The sequence below is a fragment of the Tyto alba genome, unplaced genomic scaffold (assembly GCF_018691265.1).
Source record: "Tyto alba isolate M040663 unplaced genomic scaffold, T.alba_DEE_v4.0 Super-Scaffold_1000006, whole genome shotgun sequence".
In the NCBI taxonomy this organism is placed as follows: Eukaryota; Metazoa; Chordata; class Aves; order Strigiformes; family Tytonidae; genus Tyto; species Tyto alba.
In genome coordinates this window covers 8,691,116-8,718,933 of record NW_024881272.1, presented here as the reverse complement: position 1 = coordinate 8,718,933, position 27,818 = coordinate 8,691,116, and the positions used below count along the sequence as shown (strand labels likewise).

The 27,818-nt window shown below is 54.7% G+C and overlaps 4 protein-coding genes across 7 annotated transcripts in view; 1 reads left to right on the top strand and 3 right to left on the bottom strand.

The window, feature by feature from the left end:
* Positions 1-145: 145 nt before the first annotated feature.
* On the bottom strand, positions 146-15,606 carry UHMK1 (U2AF homology motif kinase 1). The gene is made up of 8 exons (XM_042807745.1): positions 15,199-15,606; positions 13,798-14,090; positions 10,815-11,006; positions 9,925-10,019; positions 8,930-9,006; positions 5,619-5,717; positions 4,583-4,671; positions 146-4,090 (listed from the first exon to the last, which is right to left on the bottom strand). The coding sequence occupies exons 1-8, from the start codon at positions 15,482-15,484 to the stop codon at positions 3,944-3,946; spliced, it is 1,278 nt and encodes a 425-aa protein (XP_042663679.1). The 5' UTR covers positions 15,485-15,606; the 3' UTR covers positions 146-3,943.
* A 676-nt stretch (positions 15,607-16,282) lies between these two features.
* Positions 16,283-19,466, bottom strand: CUNH1orf226 (chromosome unknown C1orf226 homolog). The gene is given in 4 exon segments (XM_032998696.2): positions 16,283-18,395; positions 18,496-18,777; positions 19,156-19,223; positions 19,226-19,466. Coding segments are annotated over 4 exon segments (999 nt in total). The 5' UTR covers positions 19,382-19,466; the 3' UTR covers positions 16,283-17,902.
* On the top strand, positions 19,447-21,021 carry SPATA46 (spermatogenesis associated 46). The gene is made up of 2 exons (XM_032998697.2): positions 19,447-19,561; positions 20,195-21,021. Exons 1-2 carry the CDS (start codon positions 19,447-19,449, stop codon positions 20,659-20,661), a joined length of 582 nt encoding a protein of 193 aa, XP_032854588.2. The 3' UTR covers positions 20,662-21,021.
* Positions 21,022-21,196: 175 nt separating this feature from the next.
* The window catches only part of LOC104361263 (nitric oxide synthase 1 adaptor protein), a 42,220-nt gene continuing 35,598 nt past the window's right edge, over positions 21,197-27,818 (bottom strand). For 3 of the 4 annotated variants that reach the window (XM_042783993.1, XM_042783997.1, XM_042784004.1), the window contains 2 exons: positions 24,779-24,944; positions 21,197-24,198 (listed from right to left, as the gene is read on the bottom strand). In XM_042783993.1, the coding sequence (XP_042639927.1) occupies positions 23,795-24,198; positions 24,779-24,944 (570 nt within the window). In that variant the 3' untranslated portion in view covers positions 21,197-23,794. The remainder of the gene's footprint in view (positions 24,199-24,778; positions 24,945-27,818) is intronic. The other variant, XM_042784000.1, reaches the window with a different exon arrangement.

Below are 27,818 nucleotides of genomic sequence, written 5' to 3'. Positions count from 1 at the left end.
GGGGTGACAGAATCCCCACACCCGCGGGTGGCAAGCACAAGGTGCCAGCGCCGCCACGGCTGGGTCACGGCCCTGTGTCGTCCCACCCCGGCGCAAGGCAACAGAGAACTTCACCCACCGAGAAAAGCGTGCTGGACAAAGCGCGTCGTACTGGAGCATCGTTTATTGATCACCTGTATCAAGCACACATCTGCTCAGCAACGGTGCGTGACGGGACACAGCGGCTGACATCTAACCCGGAGGGAGGCACGTGGTCACGGGGTCCGGCACAACCGGGGGGAAGGGTACGGAACGCTCTGGAAAGACAACCCGGCTGCAACGCGGTGCTCAGGCCTGGGTGGTAGGAGGCTGGAGACCAGCGAGGAGGGTAAAATTAGGAATACAACGAAGATCGGAGCTGATTTGTGCTTCGGCCGGTCATTTAAAAACCAGTTACCCTCCTTGCATATAACAAATAGGCGGAAGTGCAAAGAACCAGCTTGCTCCCTCACAGACACTGGTGGCAGAGGAAGGACAGCTGCTCTTGGGCTGGCAGTAACATTTCGTGCGAGATCAGCTACAAAACCCAACTGCCACCAAGGAACAGCAGAGCACCAACGTGTTTCCCATTCGCACACACGCTCCAAGGGGATGCACCCAGCCTCCTGGGGAGGAGGGCTGGGTGCCCGCCCTGATCCCACCGGAGCAGCGACGGCCTTCCCAGGCTGTCTCCAGAGGTTTCATCTTTCATCTCCTGCCCCCCCCCCCCCAAAGCAGATCTCTCCCTCAAAGGCAGCCTGCGGGTGCAGCTGGGACTATGTAGGTCACGGGGCTGTTGGGAGGGAGCTGTGTCAGCAGCACAGACCAAGAAACCTAGCGAGCATCTGAGTGGAAAGCCTCAACACTTCTGCAACTCAAGCAGGCAGTAAAATCTGGAGATGAGGAAAGCCAGGCCCATCCAGGCACACACGACGACAGATGCCTTGGATTGAATCACTGTGCACACTTCAGATACAATCCAGAGTTAAGAAACTCACAGGTTTTAGCAGGGCTGAAACTTATGCCAAGCCGCCAACAGATCGCCGAGACACCAGAGTGAGCTTCAGCTAGATAGAAAAAGGCTTTGAATGCAGAGGGTTAGACGTAATGATTAAATGCTTCTGCTCTGAGGGGGGGCTTCTAAACCCCCCTGTATCCCGCAGCCTGCAGAGGGAAGCCAGGGGCTGGATCCAGTGATGGGACAGAGATCAGTATCTTCAACTCTTGCCAGGAAGAAAATAATTAAAAAAAAAAAAAAAAAAGCAGCATTGGGGGTTTTGCCCATCTCAGTGCTCAAGCCTGGTCAATGAGCATCTGGAGAGAAAATCTGGTGGCAGGAGTTTGCATCTTGAAGATTTATTTAGTTCTCATTAAAGCAGCTGAACAAAACACCAACCAAACTCTGGTAGAACAGCCCTGCCATGCTACAGGAACAGGTTGTAGCTCCTCTCTATAAAGATTAATCCTGGCATGGCTCTTTATCTTAAGTTGCAAATCCAAAGCATAATTCTGACTGAAAAAGACATACGCTTGAAAGATGACAGAGCTGCTCATAGTCCCAGAAAAATGCATGGGAGAACTTCAATACATTTAAGTTCTGCACCTGCACCCTGGTATCTCCCTGTCGCAGTACCACTGTAGGTGACAGACCCCACAGCCAGGGGAGCTCCCCGTGTCCCCACGCAGGCTGGCACTCGGCAGGGCAGGAGCTCTCAGGTCTGCTTCTGCCAGCTGATAGGCCCACACGCAGCCAGCCTAATGCTGCTGACACGAGGGCATTCAACATGGCAATTTCTGGGCCAAAGTCTACTCAGCCCGCCAGGGCCAGCAACAACTCAGAGCTGAGGAGGTCAGTCAATACCTACCAATAATTAGAATACTTTAAACAGTGCTCTTGACATAGGAAAAACCCTCACCCAGTCAATCATTCAAATACTCCCAGACACTAAAGGTGCTTCACTGCAAGGACAGTTCAATTAAAAGCAATGAATCACACACCCCACCTATGCAAAGCTGCTTTACAGCAATGTACACCAAAGTAGCATCATTCCCAGAAAGAGTCTGATCAGAAAATCACACCTTAAAACTCATTGCTGGATATCTTTTGTTTCCTGGAAAACCCACCACCTTAAAGGTAACAGGAAAAATTCAAAGAGATTGGTCCTTTCTGGGGGAGTTTGGGAAGGTCCACAGTAGACAGGACTCTACACCAGCACAAAGAGGAACTCAAGACTCAGGATGCTGGATCTCCCGACGCACCACACACGCACAGGGCAAAAATCAAGAGGAACTTAAGTGCAGGATTCCAGCAAGTCACAGAAAGTAAACTACAAGGTAATTCAGGTATTATTCCGGGGAAGGTCAGACATGGATCAGGCAGCTGCCTGCAAGTATTTCGGCTGGAGAAAAGAAGTCACGAGGGCTCTCCTCCTCACTAAAACTAGTACCAGGGCCACAAGCCAGAATACGCTGCTCCCCCTCTGAGTAGGGTTGTTTCATGCTGGGCTCGACAGGAGGTAAGTGCCCACCCCTGCAGGGAGAGGCTCCACTGGGCCTGGGGGTTTGCAGGCCCCGTGCCTGCGGCTGCTCCAGCGAGCTTCTGCCTGTGCACTGAAGCCATGTGAGCAGAGCGTGCTCTCGGGGGAGCAGTGATGCTGCTCGCCCAGTTGTTTTTTTTTTTTTTTTTCCCCAAAAGCATGTGGCTGTTGTCCCTGACACTGGGAAAGACTTTATCCTGGCCAGTCAAGTCTGATGACTGACTGAGCCCTTTCCATACAGGACCTCAGATTGCCTCAGGCCCTTTGTGTAACCTATGAAGGACCAAAAGTGTCAGTGCTTCTAATCTACAAGTCTAATGGGTTAATGCAAAACCAAAACGCACAACACAGAAAAGCCAAGCGTGGGACCTACGACAGACAAATCTTTTTCTTTCTTGTAAGACTCACAGGACAGGGGTCCTGCTGAGACACAAAGAATACTCCGTGCTGTAGCACTCCTTTCCAAAAGTATCACCTAAAGGCGCCTACATATTACATATGATTTGGCATCAGAGCTAGGGAGCATCAGTGCCAGCACAGGGTATATGCTAGAAAGATGACTCCACAAGACAGGGTTTTCACATCACCTCAGGCTACAAAGTGCTTACAGGTTGTGTCAGGACTGAGGCCGGCACTGCTCAGAGGACATGTATCCACCATCAGTCCCTCCCCACCCCAGGCATACAAGCAAGTTCAGCTCACCGCAGGCAGCACCACCCCACCCCTCGCTGCCTAAGCCCCGCACGCCATCTGGGCCAGGTCAGACAGGTGGCTCTCCTCGGGTCACGGGGCAGCGACGGGGTAACGCTGTAGGCTCAGCAGATCTGACCTCACCGCCTCCCTCTGCTCTACGTGATGTGAAGACTCAAAAGTCCTTCTGGTCTGGTTTAGAGAGGATGGTGCTTCTGCTTCTCTATTTATTATAGATATCAACAAAAAGCAGGGGAGCCTTCCTCCTCCTCCCCTGCACTGGAGGAGAACACATGTGTGTTATAGGAAAGAAATCCTCTCCCTAGAGCAAAGTCAAGCGCTAAGGCCAAGACTTTAAACGGTCTCACTTCAAGCCACTTACAAGCACTTGCCAAGATCTGCTCAGCCTGCCAGGCTCCCACAGCCGCCACTCCTGCCACCCGAGCGCCCACCGGGGCAAAGCCACACACCCAATGTAAACGAGCAAGCACAACACACACACAAGCACACGCCGAAAGCCATCCCGGCCTCCTCTGCACATCACAAAGCAGCAGTAAAGGTTTCAAAGCCCAGTTAAGTCCTTTGCATCTCTCCTTCACAGATGACTCAAAAGCAGGGCTAGGAAGCTCTTTTGTACATTCAACTGTAAAACATGTGAGGAAGAGGAGCAAGACAACTCTCCTGATTGTTGCTACTGCCTACAGCAAGTTTTGGTACAGATATCCTCTCTTATAGGCACTCAGTGGGTAAAACGTAGCCACAACAAACTTGCCATCAAAAATCTTTCCAGTCAGCATTTTTTGGGCAGCTTTGGAATCACCAGCATTTGCATATTCAACAAAAACCTGAAAGAGAGAGAAGAGACATAGGACTTCCAGTGCAGCTTGCCACCTGCCCCCTCCCATCCCTTAAACCAGGGAAACAGTTCCCAAACAAATTTTTCCCCCCTACCCTTGGTTGAGCCCAAGCAGTGGGGCTAAAAAGGAAGGAGCTGCACCTCTGAACTGGAATTTCGTCTCTTGCTCCACATTTCTAAGGACAGCATATTTGGTAAGGTGGAAGAAAGCATGGTGGTGCTCTACATCCTCAAACGTTTCATCTCCCACCCATTGGCTTCTCCTCTTCCCTCCTGTATCCCAGTTCCCCCGATAAAGCTGTTTGGGACCTCCCAGGTTAGGCAGCCTTACATAACCAGGAAGGAACCTGTGCTGTCCTTTAAGATAACCAGCTATTTTTAGCACTGTCATCAGCCAGGGGACTGCCAGGAGCTGAGCAGCAGTCCTGAAGCACATGGAGTGTACGTGGGAATACACAGCCTCTTCACTCCATTCACTTACTTGGCCTTTACCAGGATTCTCCTTTGGAATAAGCAAGGAAACCACCGGTCCGTATTTCTGACACTCCTCCCTTATGTCTTCCAGGATATCTGAGAAAGGAAAGAGCTGGTTGTCTTTCACTTTGCAAACTAGGATCAGGCAAGAAACAAATGAAGGCCAGATGAATGCATCAAGAACACTCAGTCAACATAAACCCTTTTCCTCTTGATTTAAAATAAACAATTGAGAAGCTGACACTGCTTAATGGCTGCATAACGAGATGAAGTGTCTGAACTGAGGCTCAGCAACACAGACCTATAGGCATTGAAACGCCGACAACAGGGTTTGGAGCACATGGAGAAAGCCTACACACAAAGCCTGGCCTTCCAGTAGCTAAATCATTTGGGATTTGCGAGTGCTTTTTTTTGTTGTTGTTATGGTGCTCGGAGGAAGGGAACTAAAGTAGCTGTCACAAACCCTTCTTTCCATGAGCAGAACCCAGCCTTTTAAACTCATATCCCCAGAGATCTCTTAGTTTTTGCCACTCACACAGATTTGAAAGCAAGCAGAAATGCAAATTCCACTGACACGCCTTGCCACCTACCACGGATAGCTTTTGCTACAGTTTAAGAACTCCAATTAAATATTTCAGTTCTCTGCTGCGATCTTGCATAAGTTCTTTAGCAAACTTTTAAGGATCTCTGCTACTAGGCTGCAAAGTCCCGCACATGTCCAGTAGAAACTCAGAGCCACAAACACATTATGAGGTCTGTGGGCATTTAACCAAAGAAGAAAATCAAAACAAACTTTTTTTTTTTTTTAAATTTGCAATCCTTCAAGAACTCACTACGAGCTCTGCTTTCTGTTGCAATCTCTTGGTCTATTCTCTGTTGGTGTAGCTGACCCACTTGGTACCAAATCTCAGCTGAGCAGCTCTTTGTTTGCTGTTCTTGTGCCTATTAATTGCTCTTTTGCTTGCTCTTTCATCCCCAGAGCCAAACAAAACAGAGCCTGTAAAACAACGTTGCTATGTGGGAATTGCATGGCTTGCACCAACCTTCATATTCTTCTTCGCACTGCAGAGAAGCATCGCTTAGCACATTTAGCAGCCTCAGCACAGGTGTGGGGAGCATCACCAAATCTTCGATATGGGGAGCTGTTTGACATCCACAGGATTAGAGAAAAGAAAAAAAATTAAAGTCCAAAGGGACAAGAAAACAGGAAGTTGACTCAATATGCACTATCATACACAAGCACTTACTGCTCTTTGCAGTGCAGTTTTGCGTCTCTCCATTATTAGCTGCATTTACAGCCTGTATTCTCCCTGTTTCCAAATTATCTTCCCCTGTGCACTGACTCTTCCAAAGGGTTCAGTGCACTCTGCAATTATATTGAGGCCAGCACCTGAAATAGCTTTTAAAATTACAAAGCTAGCAGAAATTAAGACTAGAATTGTATCTACTTAGCTCAGATGCAGAAATTAATGTGACCTCAAGAGCTATGCTAGTTGAGCAAATTGCCCCATATATAATGGAGATGCAAGAAGATGAAAGAACTACTCTGCAACCTGCCTCTCCTGTTACTGCTACCAGACAAGCTGAAAACAGGCTGGCCAGCCTTTGTATCTCCAGTTCTTAAACTATACTAAGGTGCAAGCCTCAGCTCTAAGATATCTTTCAGTTCTTCCCTAAACACCATGTAAACCCTCCCCCCTTCAAAATTCAACTTCAGTGCACTGTTTTGAAGATCACCAGGGCAAAATTAGATACTTAAAACAATGCAGTGCTAGAGAATAAGGTGCAGCCACAAGAGGGTGGTCATAAGGTGGGTAAGCAGTGATCCTGTGAACAACTTTACCAGAGCAGAAATAAAGCCTGCTGCCCTGGGGTGCTTGGCTCTAGAAAACAGGCAGCTCCAGGATGGTGTGAACAGCATAGCATGGATACTACTGTGGAAGAAGGAAACAGTCAAGGTGGGCAGACTAACGCCAGACTATGAAAGTCACATCTGACAGGACACCCAGCCCTCTAGAAACTCAAAGCAGAAGAGACAGCGTCACCTCTCCAGAGACAAAAGCTTGATTTCATGTTCCTGAAAGGAACTGGCAGGCCAGTCACAAATTTAAGATCTGGGATCCCAACTTGCAGTAGCTGGGGAGTGTTAATGGTTTTATTTGTATTGGCAGCTACAGTAGCCTAACACAACAGCACTACTTCACAGTTCTCCCACTTGACAGAGAGAGAAGGCAGAGAAAATGGAAGAAATGGCTCCAGTTCTCCAGTCTGTGCCTTCTGACTATGTGTGCAAAGATAGTGGGCTATTGTTTCCTTGGAATTTTAGCTTTTCCAAGCTAAACACACAATATGTATGAGGGAGCTGACATCTCTGCCAGAAGCAGACAGGTGTAGATTTCATAGTGCAATAGGGGACGATAGACAAGCACACACACACTGAGTCTGCTGCCTGACATCGAAGAGTCCTTATGAAAAGCTTAGAGTATGAAAAGCCTTATCAGTCTGGATGATGTCCAGACAGCACTCAGGGACAGCCCTTCAAAGAAAGGTGCTGCATTCAGATAACCAGGCACGTTCCAGCCCCAAGCAACCTCTGGAACCATTCTTCTACAGGACTGTCGGGAACCAACAGACACCATCAGATGAACTGGGGACTGAAAAAACATTTAAGTGCCACCTCAGTCTTATATGCTGCTCCTTTTATACAAGTAAGCCTGTCCTTCATTTCACATGCCTCTTTTCAGAGAGGGAGACAAACCAACCCCTAGGACTCAGAGCCACCTCGTCTTCCTGTAACCAAGTGACAAATGCATTTCTTGCAATAACCTTCTGCCCTAGGTGCTTTCTGCCCAGCCGCTCTGCTCCTCTTCGAAGCGTCAGGTGATACCAAGCACACTAACAACACAGAGCCTGCAAGAGGCTCAGGGAAGAAGTCGATGAACTGGAAAGTCAAGACTTGGCTGTAAGTGACAAGGAAAGCCATTCTCAGCTGTCTTTGCTCTGAACAGAAAAACCATGTCCAAGTGAAAGGCAATGACAGATCATTTTCTGACTTCCCAGGAAGGCAACAGTAAATGCTTCTTTGTGCAGACAAGCGTATGTACAAGTTTGGCAAAGAGGAGAACCAGCAAAGAGAACTAAGAAGAATTGAAGCTGTTATATAAACTTGTAGCACTAACCACAGAAGCACCTTCCTACGTACAGTTAGAGGTCTGTGTGTTTAAAACCAGACCAGAAAGCACTGCCAGTATACTATTCCCTCTGCTCTAAAGCAATACTGGCTGCAAGGTTCAGCCACGGAAGGTGGCTCTGATTACAACAGTCCCAGTTTCTGAGATGCAAGAGAAGTTTGAAAACAGGAACGAGTTTGTTACCTTTGCTTAATGCACAGAAATGCCAGTATCTTGACATGATCTCAAGAGGCAATACGTAAAAACATTCACTGCAAGGTACACCAAGCAGCTCAAAAAAAGCAGGACTAAGATTCAAGGGAAAATGCTAGCCCAGTCAGAAGCTGGATGCCTGAAGCAGTAATTTATGCTGCAGAAAAGCTGGATGCAGAGCTCTTCACTGGTGTTCTTGAAAACAGACCAGCTCTGGAAAACGCTACCATGTTGCTTTTGGAACAGAAAACAGGGAAGGATATGAGCCTAAACAGGGCACTCTCTGCCCAACTATTGCTGATAGCCTGCAACCAACATGGACAGGGATTCTGGGGAAACATGACCATTTTATTAAATTGAAGAGAAAGTGCCAGATGAAAGCAACAGTGACATCTGTCCATCACATGCCACACAGGCACCAGAAGAAGCAGGCCAGTCACTGCAAAAATAGGCTTGCACCAGGAGAACACAGTGGGACTATTTGACCTGTGCAGAGAAGGCAGCAGCAGATGCTACCACCAGCCACTGCCCTAGTCACTCACATTCCTAGTTTCAGAATTGGGAAACACTTGGCATAAGAAAAAACATCCACTCACCATAAAAAGCACTGCACTCTTCAAAAGCACCTTAATGGTCACAGTATTAGGTAAATACCTTGGTTATTTCTGTCCCCTCGGGTGAATGCTGCTGCCAATACAGTGTTGGTCGGTTTGATCTGGGCAGAATTTGACTGGGAGTCCAACCAGGGAAAAGTGACAGCCCGCAGGGCTAAGAGGGGCAGGGCAGCACCGACGGCACAGGCATCCCTCTGACCAGCCTGCCATGGTACCACAGAGGGCTGGCGAGTGACACAAAGAGCAAAGGAGCAGCAACGACCCCAGAACCAGAAACAACACAATTTAACTGCGCTCTGTGCTGCTTCCAGTACATGCTGAGAAAGCCGTGAGCAGGGGACAACGTGCACAGCTTACCAAAGGGAATGCTGAAGAACGGGCTGCATAAAGCCTTCTCAGCGGAGGCTCGCTTTCCTTGGTCACAATGAAGCATGCTGGAAGAGAAGACACCCTTATGCTCTTGCATGTGACATTCCTGCATCAGCAAATTCCACTCAGGCCAGTACAGAGAGATACCCTACCCTTGGGGTGCTTATGGTACAATGAGAAGAGAAGCAAGTCTTCCAATTTGCAGCTGAAGTACACCAGAAGGATCCCCTGAAAGCATTTTGAGTACATGGTACAGTAGGCTCTCCCTCTCAGTGACTCTCAGCACCAAATGTTGGAAGTTGCTCACTTAGAAGTTCACAAGGAACACGGTATGTTCCAGCTCCACCTCCCCAGGCCATTCAGCCCCTGTCTCAGGCACACATGCCATCTCATGAAAGCGAACACACCAAGGAACTCCCACATCTTTCCACAAATGGGATTCAAAGCAGCTAATAGCCCAGAGCTTGCCCGAGAACATCCCCTACTTGGCTTTACCAGTGGCTCCCAATGCTATTTCTGCCAAGTTGTGTCCTCATTCATCCTATAGCCTCAGAGCAGAGTCACAAGAGAGCAAAAACAATCCTCTTGGGAGACCTCTCAGTAGAGAGGTGCACAAGTGCATTTGTATCTTGACAGCGGTGGAGACATGGCACTGTCCTGTCCCCTCCCTCGTTTCTGACAACACTCCCCATAAGCAGCAAAGTCTCCAGGTTTCTCCAAATATAACCTCATTGGGAGGAAGTGCAAAGCACTGAAACAGCAAATGATTAACATCATGACTGATATTCTTTACATGCTTACTCCAAACTCTGACAAAATCAGAGGAGCTGAAGCATCTCTGCTAATGCTTGCACTTGTTACAAGCACAGTGGCAGGAATATTTCAAAAAATAAAGTGTTATGTGAGGGCTCTAAGTTATGAAGAACAAGGCATGAGACTTTACAGAGCACATCTTTAAGTAACAGTTACCAAATATAAGATACCTTTTGATAAGGTCTCTGAGGTGATATGCTGGAATGGCTGAATTAACCACCCCTTCACTGGCAAATATGCGATCAATGATGGCAGAACTGTTTGTCTGGAAAGCAAAAGAAACAATGCTTAGGGAGGAAAAAAACAGACAAATGCAAAGCTTGCAATATCCCATCATTTTCCAGACTGTATGCAGAGGGCTTTGGTACTGTGGTGTTTTGTGAGAGATCCCCAGTGCTCAAACCTCACACGTTAAACCAGCAGGCCCACATCAGATGAAGTTTTTCCCATTTGCCCATGCAAAAGCTGGAAATTTACACGCACCAGCAAATTCATTGTTAACTGTGGACATTATGATTCTGAAAGGATACTCTTACTGGGAAGGGGAACACAAAAATAAAATTATTTCATACAGAACAGAAGACAGTCAGGCTCTGGGCTCACAACACAGAGCCTTCCTCATTTTCTCAGGATACAGACTTATGAGAGGATCCCCAAATTAGAGCTAATGATAGATTAAAATCGGTAAATAATTCCTTTGTCATTGTGCTGCTGAACTAGATGGCAGTCAGCCATACATTTCGTTCTTCCTTCTGGTGCCACACTACAGCCAGTGCAACTCGGCTCCCAAATCTTGGCAAGGCACAGGCTCCAAACACAGAATCCTGGAACCCTCAGCTGTCAGTAACCTGAACACAGGCAGCATTCAGGCACGCCAGTCCCACAGGGCAGGCGGGTCTTTAAGGCTCTGGACCCTTAATTCTCAAGGCAATAGGATTAGAGAAACATCCTGGAAACACTCTCGAGTTGCCAGGTGCTACCTCACAAATCCAGGTTATGAACAACAAGCCGGAGGACTTGTTCAGTGCAAGCAAGAATGTCTGCAGTAGCTCTCGCTCACCTTCCATTCCTGAGATTGGACTGTATGTTTCAGTTTCATTCCTGAGAACATTTCCAGTAAAACGATTCCCAGACTCCACAGATCCACAGCAGAGGTACACTCCGTCTCACTCTGGAGCCCTGCCTGTGCCAGGCAGTTCTGCAGTTCTGCCTCTGGAGCCCGATACCCGTCTGTTTGAATATATTTCACGTCCTACGGGAGATCAAACACAGAGAAAAGTGTAAATTTTCCATATTCAGGTTCTCCACTCTGTGCTTCGATCAGTTCAGAGACATCCTTCTAAATGGGTCACCAAAATACTATCTCTAAATTGACAGAAAGCGTTGTACAGCCAGTTGTGTTAGGCAGGCAGTTCAACTTGCTATACCGCTGCGTTGATGAGGGGGAAAAAACAGGACTGTCTGGAAGAGAAAACAACTCCCAGCAAAACAGCGGGCATTCCACTAACATCTGATCTCTCTGACAGACAGCCCTGCTGGGAGGAAGAGGCTGGATGTGACTGTGGACTGGTCCATTAAGCTCCCATAAGTGCAGACGACGCTAGAAGTTTCAGGATAAGGGTCGGACACCCACAATATGCTCCCACATCCGCTGCATGAGAGCACAAACAGCTCGGTCTAAACAGTGAGGATCAGTAACAGCTGCCATTATTCAAATACTGACATTCTCTGGAATAAAACATTAAAAGAACAGGCACCTCATGCTCAGAAAAGGAAATTATCAAAGGCACTTCCAACACATCTCTTCCTTCTCCCCCTCGCAGCCACAAGTGCTGCAGCAACCAATACCTGCCCAGCTGCAGTGGCTGGCAGAGTAGAATAACATGCCCACATGCTGCCTGCTTAGAAGAAAACAGGAAATTATAGAATCACACAATCGCTGGCTGAAGAGGCTGCTCACAGCCAATACCTGATCAGGCAGCTGTGGCTTTGTCTAGCCAAGTCTGTAAGTGTCCCAAGACAAACTGCACACTGCCTCTTTTTAACACAGGAGGGCTCATTTTAGACACACTGATGCAACTCAAGGAATGACAGAAGAATATGCAAGCCTACTTCCTGGATAAGGCACAGGACTGGGAATTCTTACAAGGGGAATATATTAAAATCAAAATTACCTGGTTCTCTGTAAACGAAGTTTACCGAAGACATTTTCAGGCTACAGAGCTCTAAAGTGTTTTATGAATTTTAAAAAAAATTGATACACAAACTGGTCATCAGCATCCCTCGCCCTATCAGCAAAGAGCAGAACCTCTAGCAGGGCAAAAGCAGCAATTTAGCAGCCCCACCAAACAGTATTTAGAGGGAGAGAAAACACTGTGGTCAATGGCACCAGCAAAAAATAAGAGATGGAATTTCACTCCTACCATCTACAGCATTTTGAGATATGTAAGTGGCTGAGACCTTGCTCTGTGTGCAGTCATTCTCTGTTAAACAGTAACGGCAGGAAAAGTTATGCAAGGATAAGCTCAGCCTGGCTGTCACAAATAAAAGCAGTATAGTCTTGACTCAGACAAGGAAATCATGCACGTATGCTGCTGCCCAAGGCAGGGGTGGTGAGGGGAAGCTGATACCCGGTGCACATTCAAAGCAGGGTCAGAAGGTTCACCTATACAGCCAGCATATTTCTGAGAATGGGCAAAAGAAACTCAGCCCAAAGAAAGCACACTGGAAGGAACCACAGAAGCAAATAAAACACCTGATCAACTACTATAAGGCAACTCACAGAGCAAGCAGCGAAACACAGACTTGAATTAAAAGAAGAGGTATCTGCATTAGACACAGGACACCAGGAGAATGTTTTTTGCTGATAGACAGCAACAGATCACCAGCACAAACCAGGGTTCAGCCAAGAATGTGGGAGGACTGAAGAAAATGAGAAGGAGTTAAGAAGTACAAATATTAAAAACAGCTTCTGTACCAAAGAATTCAGAGACAGGTCACCCACACAATCCTCTGATATTCACAGATTAGTGGGCTGTACCATCAATACCAGGTAAACCAGTAAAAAATTCTATTAATTTAAAACCTTTAAACGAGTAGAGAACAGGGAGTAGCAACAAGCCAGGACAACCTTTGCACAGAAAACTCACTTGATTTACCAGACTCACTGCCCATCACCTAGTGATTAAAGGCAAATCGGATAAGAGGCTACCTGATGAAAAAGCTTTACTGACACCCCTCACAGGCTGTTAGTGAGGGATGGGAGAGGTGAAAGGAAGCTCTATGAAGCTAACAGCAGAACCTACTGAGGCTCTCTGCTTTCATCAGAGGCCATGGAAGAGAATAAGAAGGGCAAGGACAAGCTTACAAAACCCAGTATCACCAAACCAAAAAAGCGACAGCACGAAGAGGGAATGAAAGCCCAACAAACGGGAAAAGCAGGGTAGAACAGGCAGAAATCTGTCTGTATCAGTAAAGAACAGACACTGCCTATCCACAGAGTGTGGGCTTTCATCAACACAATGACATGGGAAAGAAACATCTAGACTTCCTGAAAGAGGAAAGCTGCTGAAGTTCAGATGAATGTAAAGACAAGCACAAGGACACTACCAGAGATAATGCAATTAACTGGAGAGGCTGATGGTAAAGCCTGGATCACTGCTACATAGGATAAGGGATGATTAAAAGGAAATTCTACATATCTGGATGCTCCCACTCGTCTGACCACATGAAAAGCTAGAACTCTTTCCAGGAAGCTGAGACACCACTTTTTTCAGTGCTTCATTAACTTTGGAATTCATGGTCATGTGTAGCACAAAGGCTAAGACATCAACAAAAACCAGTGATGTGCAAGGAGAATGGGAACACAAGCTTCTGTTTCTGGGGTGAGTCAACATTTTAACTTTTTCCAGGAAACCCTCAGCACCAGCTCAGCTACTACTCTGATCAGGTCACATTGACTCCTACACTCATGAGCTGAAAGCATCACAGACCCACACAAGTCAACACAGAGCCAACTGCTTCGAGAGCAGCACGTTCCAAACCTGATTCCCCTCTTTGAAGCTAAGTCCAAAGTCAATGAGCTTAAAGCACTCCTCCTCTGCACTCCACAGGATGTTGCGTGGCTTGAGGTCTGCGTGCACGTAGCCTTTGTGGTGCAGGAAAGCCAGGGCTTCGAGAACATCTCGGGCGCAGTGCTGGATCATCCACATGGAGCAGCCCTGGTTGCTGGAGTGCAGCAGCAGCTCGGACACGCTGATGTCCAGCAGCTCCAGCAGCAGACAGCGAGACGGACCATTGGCAGAGTAGTGGTTGGTGAACACGCCGTACAGCGTCACTACGGTGAGACACAGTGACAAGCATTGGAAATGAGCAATCACACGGTCATCACACTCCACCTCTCTCCACTACTGCCCCGAAGACCACAAAAGCTGCAGGAGGCAGCTCATCCGTTTTACAAAGTGTGATGTTCAGAGCGCTGGAGATCCAGACTTCAGAGGAAAGCAGCAAGGAAAACCAGCCATGCCACCTGTCTGGGCTGCAGAGGATGGGCTGCTCTCACACCACCACGCCAGACTCTGCTAAAGCGACAGGGCCAGGCGCTGCTGCTTAGAAGGACAATCTCTGGGACATGGATACGCAGGTCCCAGGGGGTAAAATGGAGGTAGCACCACTCTCTTTGGGACATCTGTCAATCTCTTCCCGTGGCCAACCTGGCACGGTGGGAACCCGAGCTCTGCCTGAGTGCCCAGGTATATTACAGCATTAAAAAGCGTTTCACACAGACAAAGCGATCGTCGGCGGGAGGACCTGGGGACTTCCAGCAGCCACCTCTGGTGCACAGACTTGCTCCCTTCCTACACCCACTCCCACCCGCGCAGGCAGCCCGGGGGCAGATGCTGCCCCACCGCTGCCCCGTAGGCAGCACCGCTCGTACTGGGGCAGCTCGGGCAGCCCTGCCCAAAGAACTTCGGGGTGCCTTGCCCCGGGGCAACCTACCCAAAGGGTGACACCCACCGCCCCTGCTTGCTCCTGCCCACCCTGGAGGGGTGACCTGCAGGCCCCCCTCAGCCCAGGGAAAGAGCGAGGTACCCACGGGGGCGGGGGGGTACCAGGAATCACCCTCCGCAGGGATGCTGCTTTGGGGTGTCCGTCCCAGGCAGGGGGCCCCCAAACCTGCCCACCCAGGGGTGCCAATCCAGGGGGCACGCTGGCCTGGGGGTCTCCAGCCCTGCCTGCGGGTGGCAGTTTGGGGGTGAGGGAACCCATACTCCCAAAGGGGTTGAGGGGGGTGGGTTTGGAGACACCAGTTTGCCTCGGGGGGGAGGGAGACTGTCATGCATGTGGGGGGTGCCGGGTGCCCGCGGGAGTCCCCCGGGAAGGTGGGGAGGTTTCGGGGGGGCGGTTACCGGGGGTGCCCGGGGCGGGGGGGGGGGTGCCGTTACCGATGTTGCGGTGCCCGCGGAGGTGCTCGAGCGCAGCGCGCTCCTTGCGGAAGCCGTACTCGGCGCAGTCGGCGGCGGGCGGGCGGGCGCCGGGGCGGCGGGCGGGGCCGGGCCGCGGCGGGGGCGGCACGAACTCCTTAACGGCGCCGGGGGGGGCCCGCGGGTCCCCGCAGCAGCGCACCCGGTAGACGGAGGCCGAGGAGCCGCTGCCCAGCGGCGCCTGCACCTCCCACAGCCGGCCCAGCGCTTCCAGCAGCGGCGCCGCGCCCCACACGCACCCCGACATGGCGCCGGCTGACGACGCCTCACATCCCCCCCCCGCCGCTGCCCCGCCGCCGCCTCGCGACCCGCACCGGCCCCGCCGCCGGCCGCCGCCGCGCTCCGGCCGCCATGACACCGGAAACGGGGCGGGGCGGTGGCGGCGCGGCGCGGCGGCCCCTCCCCTCCCGCGGCGCGGGGCGGAGCCGGCAGCGGGGCGGGCGTCGCGCGGGGCTCCCAGCCCCTCAGCCCCGGCAATGGCGGGGTCCCGGCCCCTCAGAACCTCGGGCTCCCATCCCCTCAGCCCCGGTAATGGCGGGGTCCCGTCAGCTCAGTACCCCCGGGCTCCCAGCCCCTCAGCCCCGGCAATGGCGGGGTCCCGGCCCCTCAGAACCTCGGGCTCCCATCCCCTCAGCCCCGGCAATGGCGGGGTCCCGGCCCCTCAGCACCAGCACAGCAGGGCAGCCATGTCACCCTCTCAGTCCGAGCACAACCAAACTCCCCCCAACGCCCTCCGGCTCCCCGTGACTGTGCCCTTGGCAGCTGTCAGGCCTCTCTCCGGCGGTGCTTTTGGGGGATATTTCCCTTAACCCCAAGGCTTTAACACGGCACACCCCCACCACCTGATGCAATGACCCCGGTAAGCCCGGCGCAGGGAGGCGGCTATCCCCAGCACCCCTCAGCTCCACGGCGCTGCCGCTTCGCTCCCCTGCCCTGCACCCCCCGCGCAGGAGCGCCCGGCAGGTCCCCGGCCTCATCAGGGGGCTTCGGGACCACACCAACCTGGGGTGCGGGTGGTCCTCTCCCATCAAGAGACTGCTAAGTGTTCAGTGGGTAAAAAAAAAAAAAAAAAAATTTATTGTGCAATCTGCATCTTTTGTCCCAAACTACACACACACCCTAGTCAACATAAATAGAGGGACTGGACCAGCAGTGAGGTTCCCTTGTGATCGGCAGGGTTGGAAGATGCTGGTTCCTCAAAGAGTGGCTACAAGCCCTTGTTTTCATCAACATATACAATGCAGTGTACGTCTAGGCAGTATACACATATACATACTCATATAGATTTGTTTGTGGGGCGGCGTTGGCCATGCACAGCGTAACCACATTATACACAGGGTGTGTTATACCTCAGCACCCACCATGGGCTCCGCCTGCCCCTGGTGTCTCCTTTGCTCTTGCGCTGGGCCTTCCCGCGGGCCAAGCACTGCAGAGCCCTGGTGCCACCATGGCACCCACCATCCCACCGGGCAGGGAGCCACGGCGCCTGCTCCCAGGGCAAAGGGATTCACGCTCATGGCCTCCTGCTTCCTTCAGCAGGATCACAACGTGGCGAGACATTTCTTCAGTCCGACCACCCTCTGTGGCCCAAGAACAGCCACAGGCAGAGGTGCCCCATCCATGAGCCCCTAGCCTCCTCCAGCCTAAATCTCACCTTTGCAGCTTTTCCTCTCAAAACCACCTTTGCAGTGAGGATGCACGTAAAAGCTCTAGGCAAAAAAGTGCCACCTCACAGCTGCTTCCTTACACCAGCCCAGGGGTCCACAGGCTGGCTAATCTCTCCTATAATTCATGGGGAAACAATCACAGAGCAGGATCAGAGGACCACGTGGCTTCTTGTCCCAGTCTTGCAAAATGTCGCCATCCCAGGAAATAAAGGAGAGCAGTGGTGCTGGCCCACACGGCCCTTTCTGGGCAGGTTGGTCCAGTCCATGGCGAGACCAGGAAAAAAGGGAGAGCTGGACGGGGGTTCTCATGGGGAACTCAGCTCCCTGCCAGCAAGGTGACCACGATGCAAGCAGGTCTCCTGTGGCTGGGGCTCTGCTGCAAAAGAGATGGCACTGGGCAGACTAATGCCAAGAGGTTGGACCTGGGAGAAGGTCTTGGACACGTCTGCTGTCCTGGCTCCCTGGCACCAGGCACTAGGGCTGGGTGAGCCTGCTAGCACCCCGGGGAGAGGTATCTCAGCAAGCACACGGCAAAAGCTGGAAAATCCTCCGATCAGGGCAGCCAGTGCAGACGTGGGGAGCAGTGTGGGACTCTCACAGGATGCTCACTCTGGCAGAGTCAACGGTGGGGTTGAGGGCAGGCTGGCACTTTTGTACCCCTGCATGAGGACCCGGGCTGCTGAGCGAGCCCACCCTCAAGTCCCCAGCCACAGACAGGATGGTGGCACCGTGGCAGGACGGGAGCTTTGCACTGACCAGCGAATAGGCCCGTGACGGGGCTGCAGAAGCCATGGCGGGATAGGCTGTACCTCTCCTGGGAATTCGGGGAGAAGTGGGGTGTCATGGCTCTCCACACCCCATGCTGGGGTAGCAATGGCTCCTGTCACCCCAGGGCTCCCCCCTCTCCAAAATAATGAACCCAAAAATGGCAAGTGGCAGCAAGAGACATGTTTGGGAGAGCCAGCCCCCACAGTCCCCCTGTCACAGCTCCCCCGCTGCTACTCAAAGGACAGTAGGTCAGGATGGGGGCCCTCCACCTCCCAGCTGGGGCTATGTGGCTCCTGCTGCCCCGTGTTCCCTGGCAGCTCGTGCTCCAGCCCTGGTCTCTGGGAAGGCTTCTCCATGTGGGGTGAGGTCTCGGTGGCCCGCTCGCCCGCTCGCCACTGGCTCTCCAGGCTGCCCTTATGGATAAGGTCAGGCACAGGGAAGGCACCAGTAGGCTGGTCCCCACTGGGCCCTGGGGTGTCCACCATGCTGGGGACCCCAGGGCATTCCGGTGGGGACGGGTCCCTCATCACCAGCTGCTCCTCTGTGGGGTCAGGGTGGGCTACAGGCAGTTTGAGGAGCTCCTCCGTGCTGCTCCTTGGGCTGGTCCCCATCGGCTGCGGTGCGATGAGCATGTCCTGCGGGGTCTTCAGGGCGCGTGGTGTCCGCTTTTTGGTGACGGGGGGTGGGGGGTCCAGCCGGGGAAAGGTATCCAGCCCCACTGCCCTGCAAGCACAGAAGAGAAGTCACATACAGCCCCATGCTGAGGCCCCTCCAGCCCGTCCCACCAGCCCCGCCGCGGGGTGCACGCTGTGGGGACACTCACCCGTCCTCGCTGGCCAGTGGTCCTGTGCCCAGCATGGCCCCAGCGCTGGCATTCACCTCCATCGCTCCCACGCTGGGGAGGCTGGCCGGCTCCTTGCGACGCAGGAGGTCGTTCACCTTGGCCCCCACGGCCTTGCCCAGGTTGCGGAGGTGCTGGCTGCCGGCGGGACGGGAGGGCTGCGGCGGGACGCCTGCCATGGTGGGGACGTGCTGCGCCTGTGGGGTGGGTGCTGCGCTGGCGCTGGCATTCTCAAACATGCTCTGGTCCACTGGAGGGGAAAAGGGAACAGAGAAGGGGTATAAGCTGGGCTGGAAGGGGGACCCCAGCAGGGACAGCACATCCCAGAGCTGCCCGTCAGCTCCCAACCCAGCAGCAGGGGAACACAGTTTGGGTGGCAGGGAGGCTGCTCCTGCAGCCGTGCCAGGGCAATGCATGCACCGGGGACAGCATGGGGTGAGACGGGGGTAGCAGCGAGCCCAGGGCTCCACGCCGGCACTGCCAACACACCAAGAGCGTCTCTTACCTGACACCAAGCAACTTGGAAAGCAGGTTGTGGAAAGAAAGAGAGAGAGAGGATTTACCAAGGGAATAGCAAGGGGAGAGCGGGCCTGTCCCTTCCGCGCTGCCGAGCGAGGTGTGCTGCCCACCCCCTGCCCAGATCTGCCATGCTGCCTGTGGAGATGAGACTCACACGGGGCCCTTATCAGGTACACATCTGCAAAGCGGTGGTGGGGTTCTCTGGGGGCACCCACAGCCCGGGCTCTGCACTGCCCACCCCACCGAGGCTGGCTGTCCTCTTGTGCTGGCCAAGCTCCCCAAGACCCCGGGGACTGAGCACACCGCCCAGGAGCATCCTGCTGTGCACCGTACACACGCGTGACATCATCCCTTTGTGACTTCAGCCGATGATGGCACGGCTACCGTGGTGCAGGAGCCACGCACGGGAGGGTGATGGAGAGCTTTGTCCTGCCCACCGCTTCCATCAGGGCCATGCCCCACGGCACCAAAACAAGAAGTCCGGAGGCCCCGTGCTCCTGGGGCCCTGCCAGCCTGCCCGGTGAGCCTGGTGCTCCCTGGCCACGGCCGGGCAGGGGGTGCAGGCAGCCAGCACTGCCCGTGGGGAGTGCCTTGTACCTCCTGGGCACGGTCATGGCACGGACCAGCCTCCCACGGCACAGCGAGGGCCTGGGGGCAGATGGGCCGTGGCGGGGTTTGGCTGGGCATGTCCTCCTGCGCGGGTGGGGAAAGGGGATGGGGCAGGTCTGTGGCAGCGGGTCCTTTCTGGGGACCTGATGGGGTTCTGCAGTCACACCCCACCTGAGCTACACTGGTTTCTCCCCCATGTCTTCCCAGCAGGAATCCTCAAAGCTGTGAGTGCTGACCCCGGGAGCGCCAGCTCGGCCCCGCCACCGCTGCCCCTGTGCCAGCACAGCTCGCCGTGGGACGGCTCCAGCGGGCTGCTGGGTGAGCCTTGTGCTGTGCTGGTGCTTGGTGCCCACCAGCATCCTGCGCCCACCTCTACCCCTGCATGCCAGGGGGACACACTGGGACAGAGCCAGCCACCTCTGCATCCCACGGAGACAGAGAGGAAGGGTCCCCAGCACCGCTCCCCACCCTGTGGGGGGCCTGGCTCTTGCAGGGACCCCTGACTCACTGCAGACCCTTTTCCCAGCAGCCTGCGACACCGCATCCTCGCCAGGCAGCGAGCTCCCTGCCCGCACCATCTACCGGCCCTGGTTCTCACCCTACAGCTACTTCACGTGCACCAAAGGAGCCACCCAGCAGCACCTGGGCAGCCTCTCCTCCAGCCAGGCCACCAGCACCCAGGAGCATGAGGAGCCTGATGACCTCTCGGAGATTGTCTGCTCCTCCTCTGGCTCTTCAGATGAGCCCCAACCCCTTGAGAGGGACAGGCTGGCCAGCAGCAGAACCAGCATCACAGTCAGGGACATCCTCTCTGCTTCCCAGTGGCAGCCAGTGCCCCAGCGTGGCTACCAGTGCATGTCATGCTGCCGCATCTTCCCCACGCTGAGGTCGGTCAAGACTCACATCCAGCACAGCTCCCAGGAGGGCTACAGCTGCAAGGTGTACTACCGCAGGCTCAAGGCTCTGTGGGAGAAGGAGTGCAAGGCACAGGAGGCTGCAGCCCCCAGGGTGCCCGTGTAGCCCCCGCCAGCCAGGCAGCTGCCGCGGGAGGGCACTGCTCCATCACTCCTGACAGCAGCAGAATAAATTGGTTTAGGAGCAGCCAGCCCTGTCTGCCTGCTGCTCTTGCCTACACAACACTTCCGCCATCCTTTAAGAGAATCTCTTCTCGACTTTTCCTTACGCAGCAGCCAAAAATCTCCCGAGCCCCTGAAAGCGCTGCTTAGCATCTCTGCATCTCCGTGGGGAGCTCTGCACATGCCAGGAACCTCTCGGCACCCTGGAGCTGTTGGGTCAGGCCTGGGAAGAGGCTACGCTGTGAAGTGGCTGAAGGGGAAGGCTGAAACCCTTCTGCTCCCAGAAATGTTTGAGGTACCTCGCTCTCACGGGCAGCCTGTGGCTGGCACCACAAGCAAGGGTCCCGCAGGGGAGGATGCTGAAGTGGGAGGGGGTCTGTGCAAGGCCAAGGGACACCACCACCAGTGCTGGCTCCCAGCGCAGAGGGGGAGAGAAGTACAGAAAGAGAGAGTCAGTGAGAAGGAATAGACAACAGAAAGCCTTGAGAAATAGAAAGATTTATTTAGCAAAAGCCAGTCGACTAATGACAACACCCAAGGGTTAAGTGCACTTACATTGACAGATTGGTTTCCCAGATAGATTGAGTCAACAGTTAGTAACACGACAGTTGTAGGAAAAGAAAGGACAAAAAATATAGCTATAAATCCCCAGTCAAGGTCCATAACAAAAGTAAGAGGCTAGAGAGGCGTCTCGGAGGCAGCGCTGAGTTAGGAGGAGGATCATTTACACATGTACACACCTGTGGTGAGGCAGGACACTGGCAGGGTCCCACCCGGCTCCGGCAGCACCCCCTCAGCCCGCGGGGCATCCACCACCATCCCCGGCGGGCAGTGCTGGGCAGGAGCGGTGGCACGGGGAGATGGCTCAGCCCTGCCTTCTTTCTGAGGCAGCCCAGCCTGGAAGAGGCCTCTTGCCTGCTGCTGCTCCTCCCAGGCTCTCCCTTCATCTGCTCTGCACTTACGGCCGAGCTCCTGCTGTCCCCTCTCCTGCGTGACCCTGTCTGTCCACATGAAAATCCCGCTCCACGCTCACCCATGCATCCCTGCCCTGCCTGCGCCATGTCCCGTGTGTGCTGCCATCCCCACCTCTCTCCCCTGGGGGGGACCAGTCCCCCCGCCTTCACCTCCAGCTGCTGCAAGGGGGCAGGGGGATGTCAGGGTCCCCAGCAGAGGGGCTGGCACACAGCGGCACGGGGCAGGGTACATGGAGGTGTCAGTAGTCAGGGGACAGGAGCACCCGGGACACCCTGCAACCAGCACCCACTCTGTCCCCTCTGTGGATGGTGGCAGGGGGGTCCCCTGGACACCAGGTCGCTGCTGGGGACACTGAAACATGTCCTTCCTTCCCACTAGGACCCTCTAGCTCCTCTCAGCATCCAGCCTCGTTCTGTGGTGGAGGGTGTATAGCACACTGACCTCGGGGGGCCTCACCCACACCTCACTCCTCAGCTGCCCTCAGTCCCATGGGGACCAGGGCAGAAAGAAGCGATGGCCCTTCCTCAGCAGCTGGACTGGACCCTGGAGGAGAGCAGGGGCTCGTGTCCGGAAGGTGCTCAGCTGAGGGTTAGTTGCAGGCAGGTCTAGCAGAGACAGAGCTGGCAAAGGCGAGTGCAGCCGGGAAGCAACAAAGCGAAGCAGAAGCAGGCTGGAAGGGTATATGGGAAGCATGACAACCGTGTCAATCATCACCTCATTGAGTGTTTCCACAAGGAGCAAGGGGAAAATGAGGACTCTGGTTCGTACCCCCTCAGCCATGACCTCTTAGAGGCTGCAGCAACAGGCAGCTAATAAATGTGCAGGAAAGAAATAAGCACTGGATCCCTTGGAGGCCCTCACAGACAGCTCTCAGCCATGGCATCCTGGGGTCTGGTGGGGGATCCTGAAATCTTGGATTCACTTTTCTGGAGAGTGCAAACCAGAGACGTGAAGGAGCCCCCCCTGCAAACACCAGCAGTTTGCTCCCCATCGAGGGATGGCAAGTGTGCCCACCCCCACACTGGCCGTTGCCAGCACTGCATCCCCCAGCCTTGGTCTGGCACCAAATGACAGCCTGGAAATGGGAGGGTTTGTCTATAAAGCAAAGCGGGGAGTTTGTGGTGATAGAGGGTGCAGGGAAGTGCTTGAGAACATGACTTAAGAGCACCAGAAAGGCTTTGCAACCTGGCAGCCATGCTGAGAAGCCGAAGTACTGGATGGTGAGGGGAACGACACCCTGTGCTGCGTGCCCTGGCTTCCTGCTCCGCGCCAAGATGTGACTTCTTCCCCGCTCCACAGCCCGGGAGAGGAGCAGGCAGCGCCCGCACACCCTCCACCTGCCTCAGGCAGGGACAAACCCTGTGCTGGGAGTGCCACAAACACCATCACCCTGCCAGGAGCTGCCTGTGCCCAGCCACCCTGCGCAACTTCAGCTCACCCCTTTATCTCCTTCCCAGGCTCGTCCCTGCTGTCCCCCATTGCCTCACCTCTCACTCACGGACCCACATCGACAGTGCACTGTCACCAACCCCAACCACCCTGCTAGCATGGCCCTGGCCTCATCTCCCACCCTCTCCACACTCAGACAGACAGACCCCCTGCCAGTGGCTCTGTCCCCGCTCGCTGCCCTGGCACTGCCTCCTCAGTCCCTTCTGTCCCTGCTCACTGCCCTGTGCCTGCTCTCTCATTCCCCCGGCAAAAACCTTCATCTGCTTTACTGTTGCCCCATCAGCAGCAGTGGCAAATCCAGCAGGGAGTCCCTTGCTTCTGCCTGACCTGGAAACACAGCTTGTGTGGGGGACAGGGACCAGGGGGGTAGCACAAGCAGCTTCCAGCTCGCTGTCCGATGCGAAGCGGGGATGCTCCAGCTCAGCACACAAGCCCATACACGCTGGAGCACAGCACGCCCAGCACTCCCCCTCGGCACGGCTCCGTCCTCACCTCCGCACACCTCCCGGCCGTGTGCTGGAAGCCTCACGCTCCCTCCTCTGCCCCCTCTCCCTCCGGGCTGTCCCGTCCCTGCCAGGGCCAGGCGGCTATGGACAGGGTCCGCCCCAGCTCCGGGGGGGTCCTGGCTGCTCCGCACCACCTCCTGCCGACCCCTACACCGCGATCTCATCCTCCAGGCTGTCACCCAGGTCCTGCCTGGGCTGGACGTGGAGCAGGCGCGGCGGTTCCTCCTGGGACCAGGAGTCACGCTCCTCGCTCTCGTCCGTGTTGGACTCGTACTCAGAGGCGATGCCTGACTCGCGGAACTTAATGAGCTCCAGGCTGCCCAGCGCTGGCTCCGGGGCGGGTGGCCCTGAGCCTGGCAGAAAGCGGTAGCACTCCAGCTTCACCAGACAGTCGTTCCTACCTATGGGGCTGCCCAGGGCACTGGGGAAGCCCGAGCCAGGGCCCAGTGGCGGCGGGTGGGTGTCCTCGGGCTGCGGGGTGGTTGGGTCGCAGAGGACGGGGAGGACGTTGGAGCGGAAGGTGATCTCCAGCAGACTGTCCTGGGAGCCCGCTGCAAGAGAAGGGCACAGCTGAGAGGCAGGCAGTGCCACCCTGGCTTGCCTGGGTGTCCCCCGGCCACCGTGACTGGCTGCAGACTGGCCAGAGGGGAGGATGGTCTGGGGCCGTTTGGGTGCCAACCTCCCCACCACCACCGTCTAGAAGGGCTCATTTGGTGCCAGTGGTGCCAGGAGCTGCTGCTGGCCAACAAAGAGAGTTTTACAGAATAAAAAGTTGTTTGTCTCCCACCCCAGCTCCTGTAGGGTGCTGACGGCCTCATCTGCTGGAGAGGAAGGTCAAGGAGGGGCTCTCGGGCAGGTAAGAGCTGGCCTAGACCATGCAGCCACTGAGGAAAGTGGACATATGGCTGATGGATATATATGACTGTCTGGCCATACAGCCCTCCCCATGCCCCTTCCCACACTGCATGCAAGCACCCTGCCACCCACACATGAGCCAGGCCAGAAGGGCACTAATATTCCCCTACACAAGACCACTGGAAATGCACAAAAACCCCAAGAGAAACACCCACATGCATGTCCTCCACAGACCCAGCTAGCTGCGAGGGGAGAGGAAGGGGCAGGAGCGCTTACTGGTGGTGTTCCCTGCCAGCTTCAGCTCCAGCTCCTGCACTTGTTTGACCAGGAGCGAGATGTGCTGCAGCAAGTCCTTGTTCTGGAGCAGGAGCTGGTGCACGCGAGCCTGGGCTTCCAGCCGCGCCGCCGCCTCCGCGGCCAGCTGGTCCTTCAGCAAGTGGACCTGTGTGGCAGGAGGAGAGTGGGTGAGCGTGTGGGAGATGCTGCTCGAGGGATGAGAGCTTCCGACTCCAGCCACCCCTGCTCATCTCCCAGGGCTCACCAGCACCCCACCAAACGATCCGACGAAGCCGCAACCCTGCGGGTACCCGCAGATGCAATGGGGAGGGTGGGGGCAGGCAGCGGTGTTACACCAGGGCATGCTCAGCAAATCCAGCCCGAGGTCCCCCGGCCTCTCTGGTGGAAAAGCCCGAGGCAAAGGGAGGTGGTGCTGACCAAACGGTCAGTCACGCACGCGTGCTGCAAATGCACGAGAAACGGGCGGCCCAGGAGGAAGCCAGATGGATGTGGAAGAGAAGACACGCTCCACCGACTGGATGGTGCTGGGGGTGCGGCCATGTGCCGCGAGCCGGCCCTGGCCAAGCTGTTTTTTCGGGCAGGTTTCCCAGAGACAGGGTCCTGCCAGTGGCGTCTGTCACACTAGCTGGGGCTGGAGCAACAGAGCTGCCCTGGAGCTGCAGGCGGCTCCGGCTGCGACAGGCACGACAAGCCTGGAGCAACACAGATGGCAGAGCGCTGCTGAGACACGGTGACTTTGGGGACACGAGGTGGCTGCTCATCCTCCTGGCCCCGGGAAGCAATGCCTGGACGTTAGCCAGTGGGCGGTCCGTGGGCAAGAAGCCCATTGTTTTCGGCATAACTACCCATACGCATGCATCTACATCACCAGCACCGTGCCCCAGGGAGGGTGGGACGCTGCTGGGTGACACCAGCCAGAAGCCCCTGCCCGGGGGCAGCTCTCTGATCCGAGCTCCAGCAAGGAGAGCCTCAGGAGTGCTCGGGACACGGGGACAGCAGCACAGAGCCACACCAGCTCAGCACCCCTTCCTGCCACCCACCCACGGCTCCTAGAAGAGCTCCTCTCTCCAGTAAGGACTGAACCAGCCAGGCTTATGGAGAACCAGGAAAGCACAGATTTAAAAACAAACAAAAACCCAAAACACACCCCTCCAAATAAAGAGAGTTTTACCTTGGCCTAGAAAGTGACCTTGGGGAAGAGGGGGGAAGCTCTCTGTAGCCTGCCAAAGCCGTGAGCTGCTGCTGCGGGGCCCCAAAAGCAGCACAGCTGGGGGCCACCTGCCCTCCTGGATGGGTACCAGGAGGCAGCGCTGGGTCTGCTGGCAGGCGGGTGCTGCCTGCTTTGTCCTGTGCTGCCCAAACGCAGCCGGCGAGGTGGCAGGGCAGTGCCTGGGGCAGGGCAGAGTTAGAGGCCAGGCAAGGGGCTGGGACTTGCAACCGTCCATGAAGCCAGACCAAGGGCAAGGAGGTGCAATACCTTACACTCCGAGCAGGCAGCACAGAGCCCTTTTGGTTTGCCGGCAGGCCCCCAGCCTGGTGAGACACCCCACACCGCTGCTGCAGGAGCCACAGTCACCTCCTCCTCCTGCCAGCGGTGGGACAGCGGGGCACAGCAGTGCAGTGGGGCAGGGACCCTCTGCCGAATGCTGGTGGGTGAAGCTGAGACCCCAAGCTGAGCTGGCAGAGGTGGAATCGCATTTAAATGCTAAGTGGGTGCCAAAGCTCGGTGCTGGCTGCGTCAGCCTGGAAGTCATCCTTCCTCGCAGCCGGCGGCTATCTCCATCACAGGCGCCTGCAGCAGGGGCCAGGTGATGCTCAGGTGACGCCGGGAGAAGATGCAAGCAGAGCCCAAATGTCATCTCTTGCCACCAACCCCCTGGGGACACGACCCGGGAAGGAAACCTGGCCTTCATTCGAGAGAATGAACTTTCACAGGTATCCGGAAACGCCTTGCAAAATTAAGTGTCTGGTCAACCAGAGAACTAAATGGCATTTCATCCTCGGCCAAGTAATTGGAGGCTGAGATAATTACAGGATGGTCCCCGTAGCTATAGACCAAGCACAGATCCTGCTCAACACAGTGGATCTCCCAGCTTTGTTAGTAAAGAATTAAGCCTGTACCCACCACCATGTGCTCAGAGACAAACTGACTTGGTACTTTTTGAGAGAAGATAACAAGCGCCTTTGACAGAAGTGTTGATGCAATGCATGCAGTCGGCTGAAAGGCATTTGACATGATAGGGCCCAACTTTTTCATTAATAAATTACAATGACACATAATCTTCACGGCGTATGCTGAAGGGAGTAGAGAGCAGCTAAGTGACAGTTCCTGGGACAAGAATCACCCTGGGGTGGGCAGAGGTCCAGAGCAGGGCATCAGCCCTTGGAGAGAGGGGGCTGAGGCCAGTGGCTGCCATCCCAGAAACGGCGTTACACTATTTCAGATTTTTTTTTTAATCTGAAGTAGGAAGAAAAAGAAATTGCCACTGCAAGGCTCTGCACACAAAGACTGGGAACTACTGAAGATGAGCAGTCCCTGCCACAGAGGGACCTGCCTTTGCCTGCAGCAAGGCTATACTTGGGCAGACATAAAGGATCCCCCGAGGATGCAGGTCCCTCTTCCAGAGGGGAAAGCTACTTCTGAGCCTGTGACTGCAGGAGGCACGTGTGCTCTGGGGGCAGCAGCTCGGCCACAAGGACCAGTACTGATTTTCTGATGTGAGAAGAGGAAAGCCATGGGAAAGCACAGGAAGGCTGCTGGAGCAGATCTCTCAGGCCAGGAAGAAAGTTGAGCAACTGCAGAGAGCTCTGCAAGGGGTCAGGGAACAAGTAAAGCTAAGGTAATGAGTCGGATAAAGCAACCAGAGCTGCTTAAATGAGAAATACCTGCATGGAGAGCAAGCCTCCAGCTGCACAGCCCAGGCAGCAGTCGGCTGAGGCTAATGCTGAGGCCAGGCACTCACAAGCAGACAGGGGTCGAAGGATCAAGCAACCTGGTGGCACGCAGACCTAAGCACCT

Bases quoted from the DNA above. Each gene is read 5' to 3' on its own strand.
- SPATA46 (XM_032998697.2), top strand. From the start codon at position 19,447: ATGGAGAGCTTTGTCCTGCCCACCGCTTCCATCAGGGCCATGCCCCAC. The intron at 19,562-20,194 runs GTGCTCCCTGGC...CATCCTCGCCAG, and splicing joins CAGCCTGCCCGGTGAGCCTG to GCAGCGAGCTCCCTGCCCGC.
- UHMK1 (XM_042807745.1), bottom strand. From the start codon at position 15,484: ATGTCGGGGTGCGTGTGGGGCGCGGCGCCGCTGCTGGAAGCGCTGGGC. The intron at 11,007-13,797 runs GTTTGGAACGTG...GATCTCCCGTAG, and splicing joins GCTTCAAAGAGGGGAATCAG to GACGTGAAATATATTCAAAC. The intron at 10,020-10,814 runs GTGAGCGAGAGC...TTTGCTTTCCAG, and splicing joins TCCAATCTCAGGAATGGAAG to ACAAACAGTTCTGCCATCAT.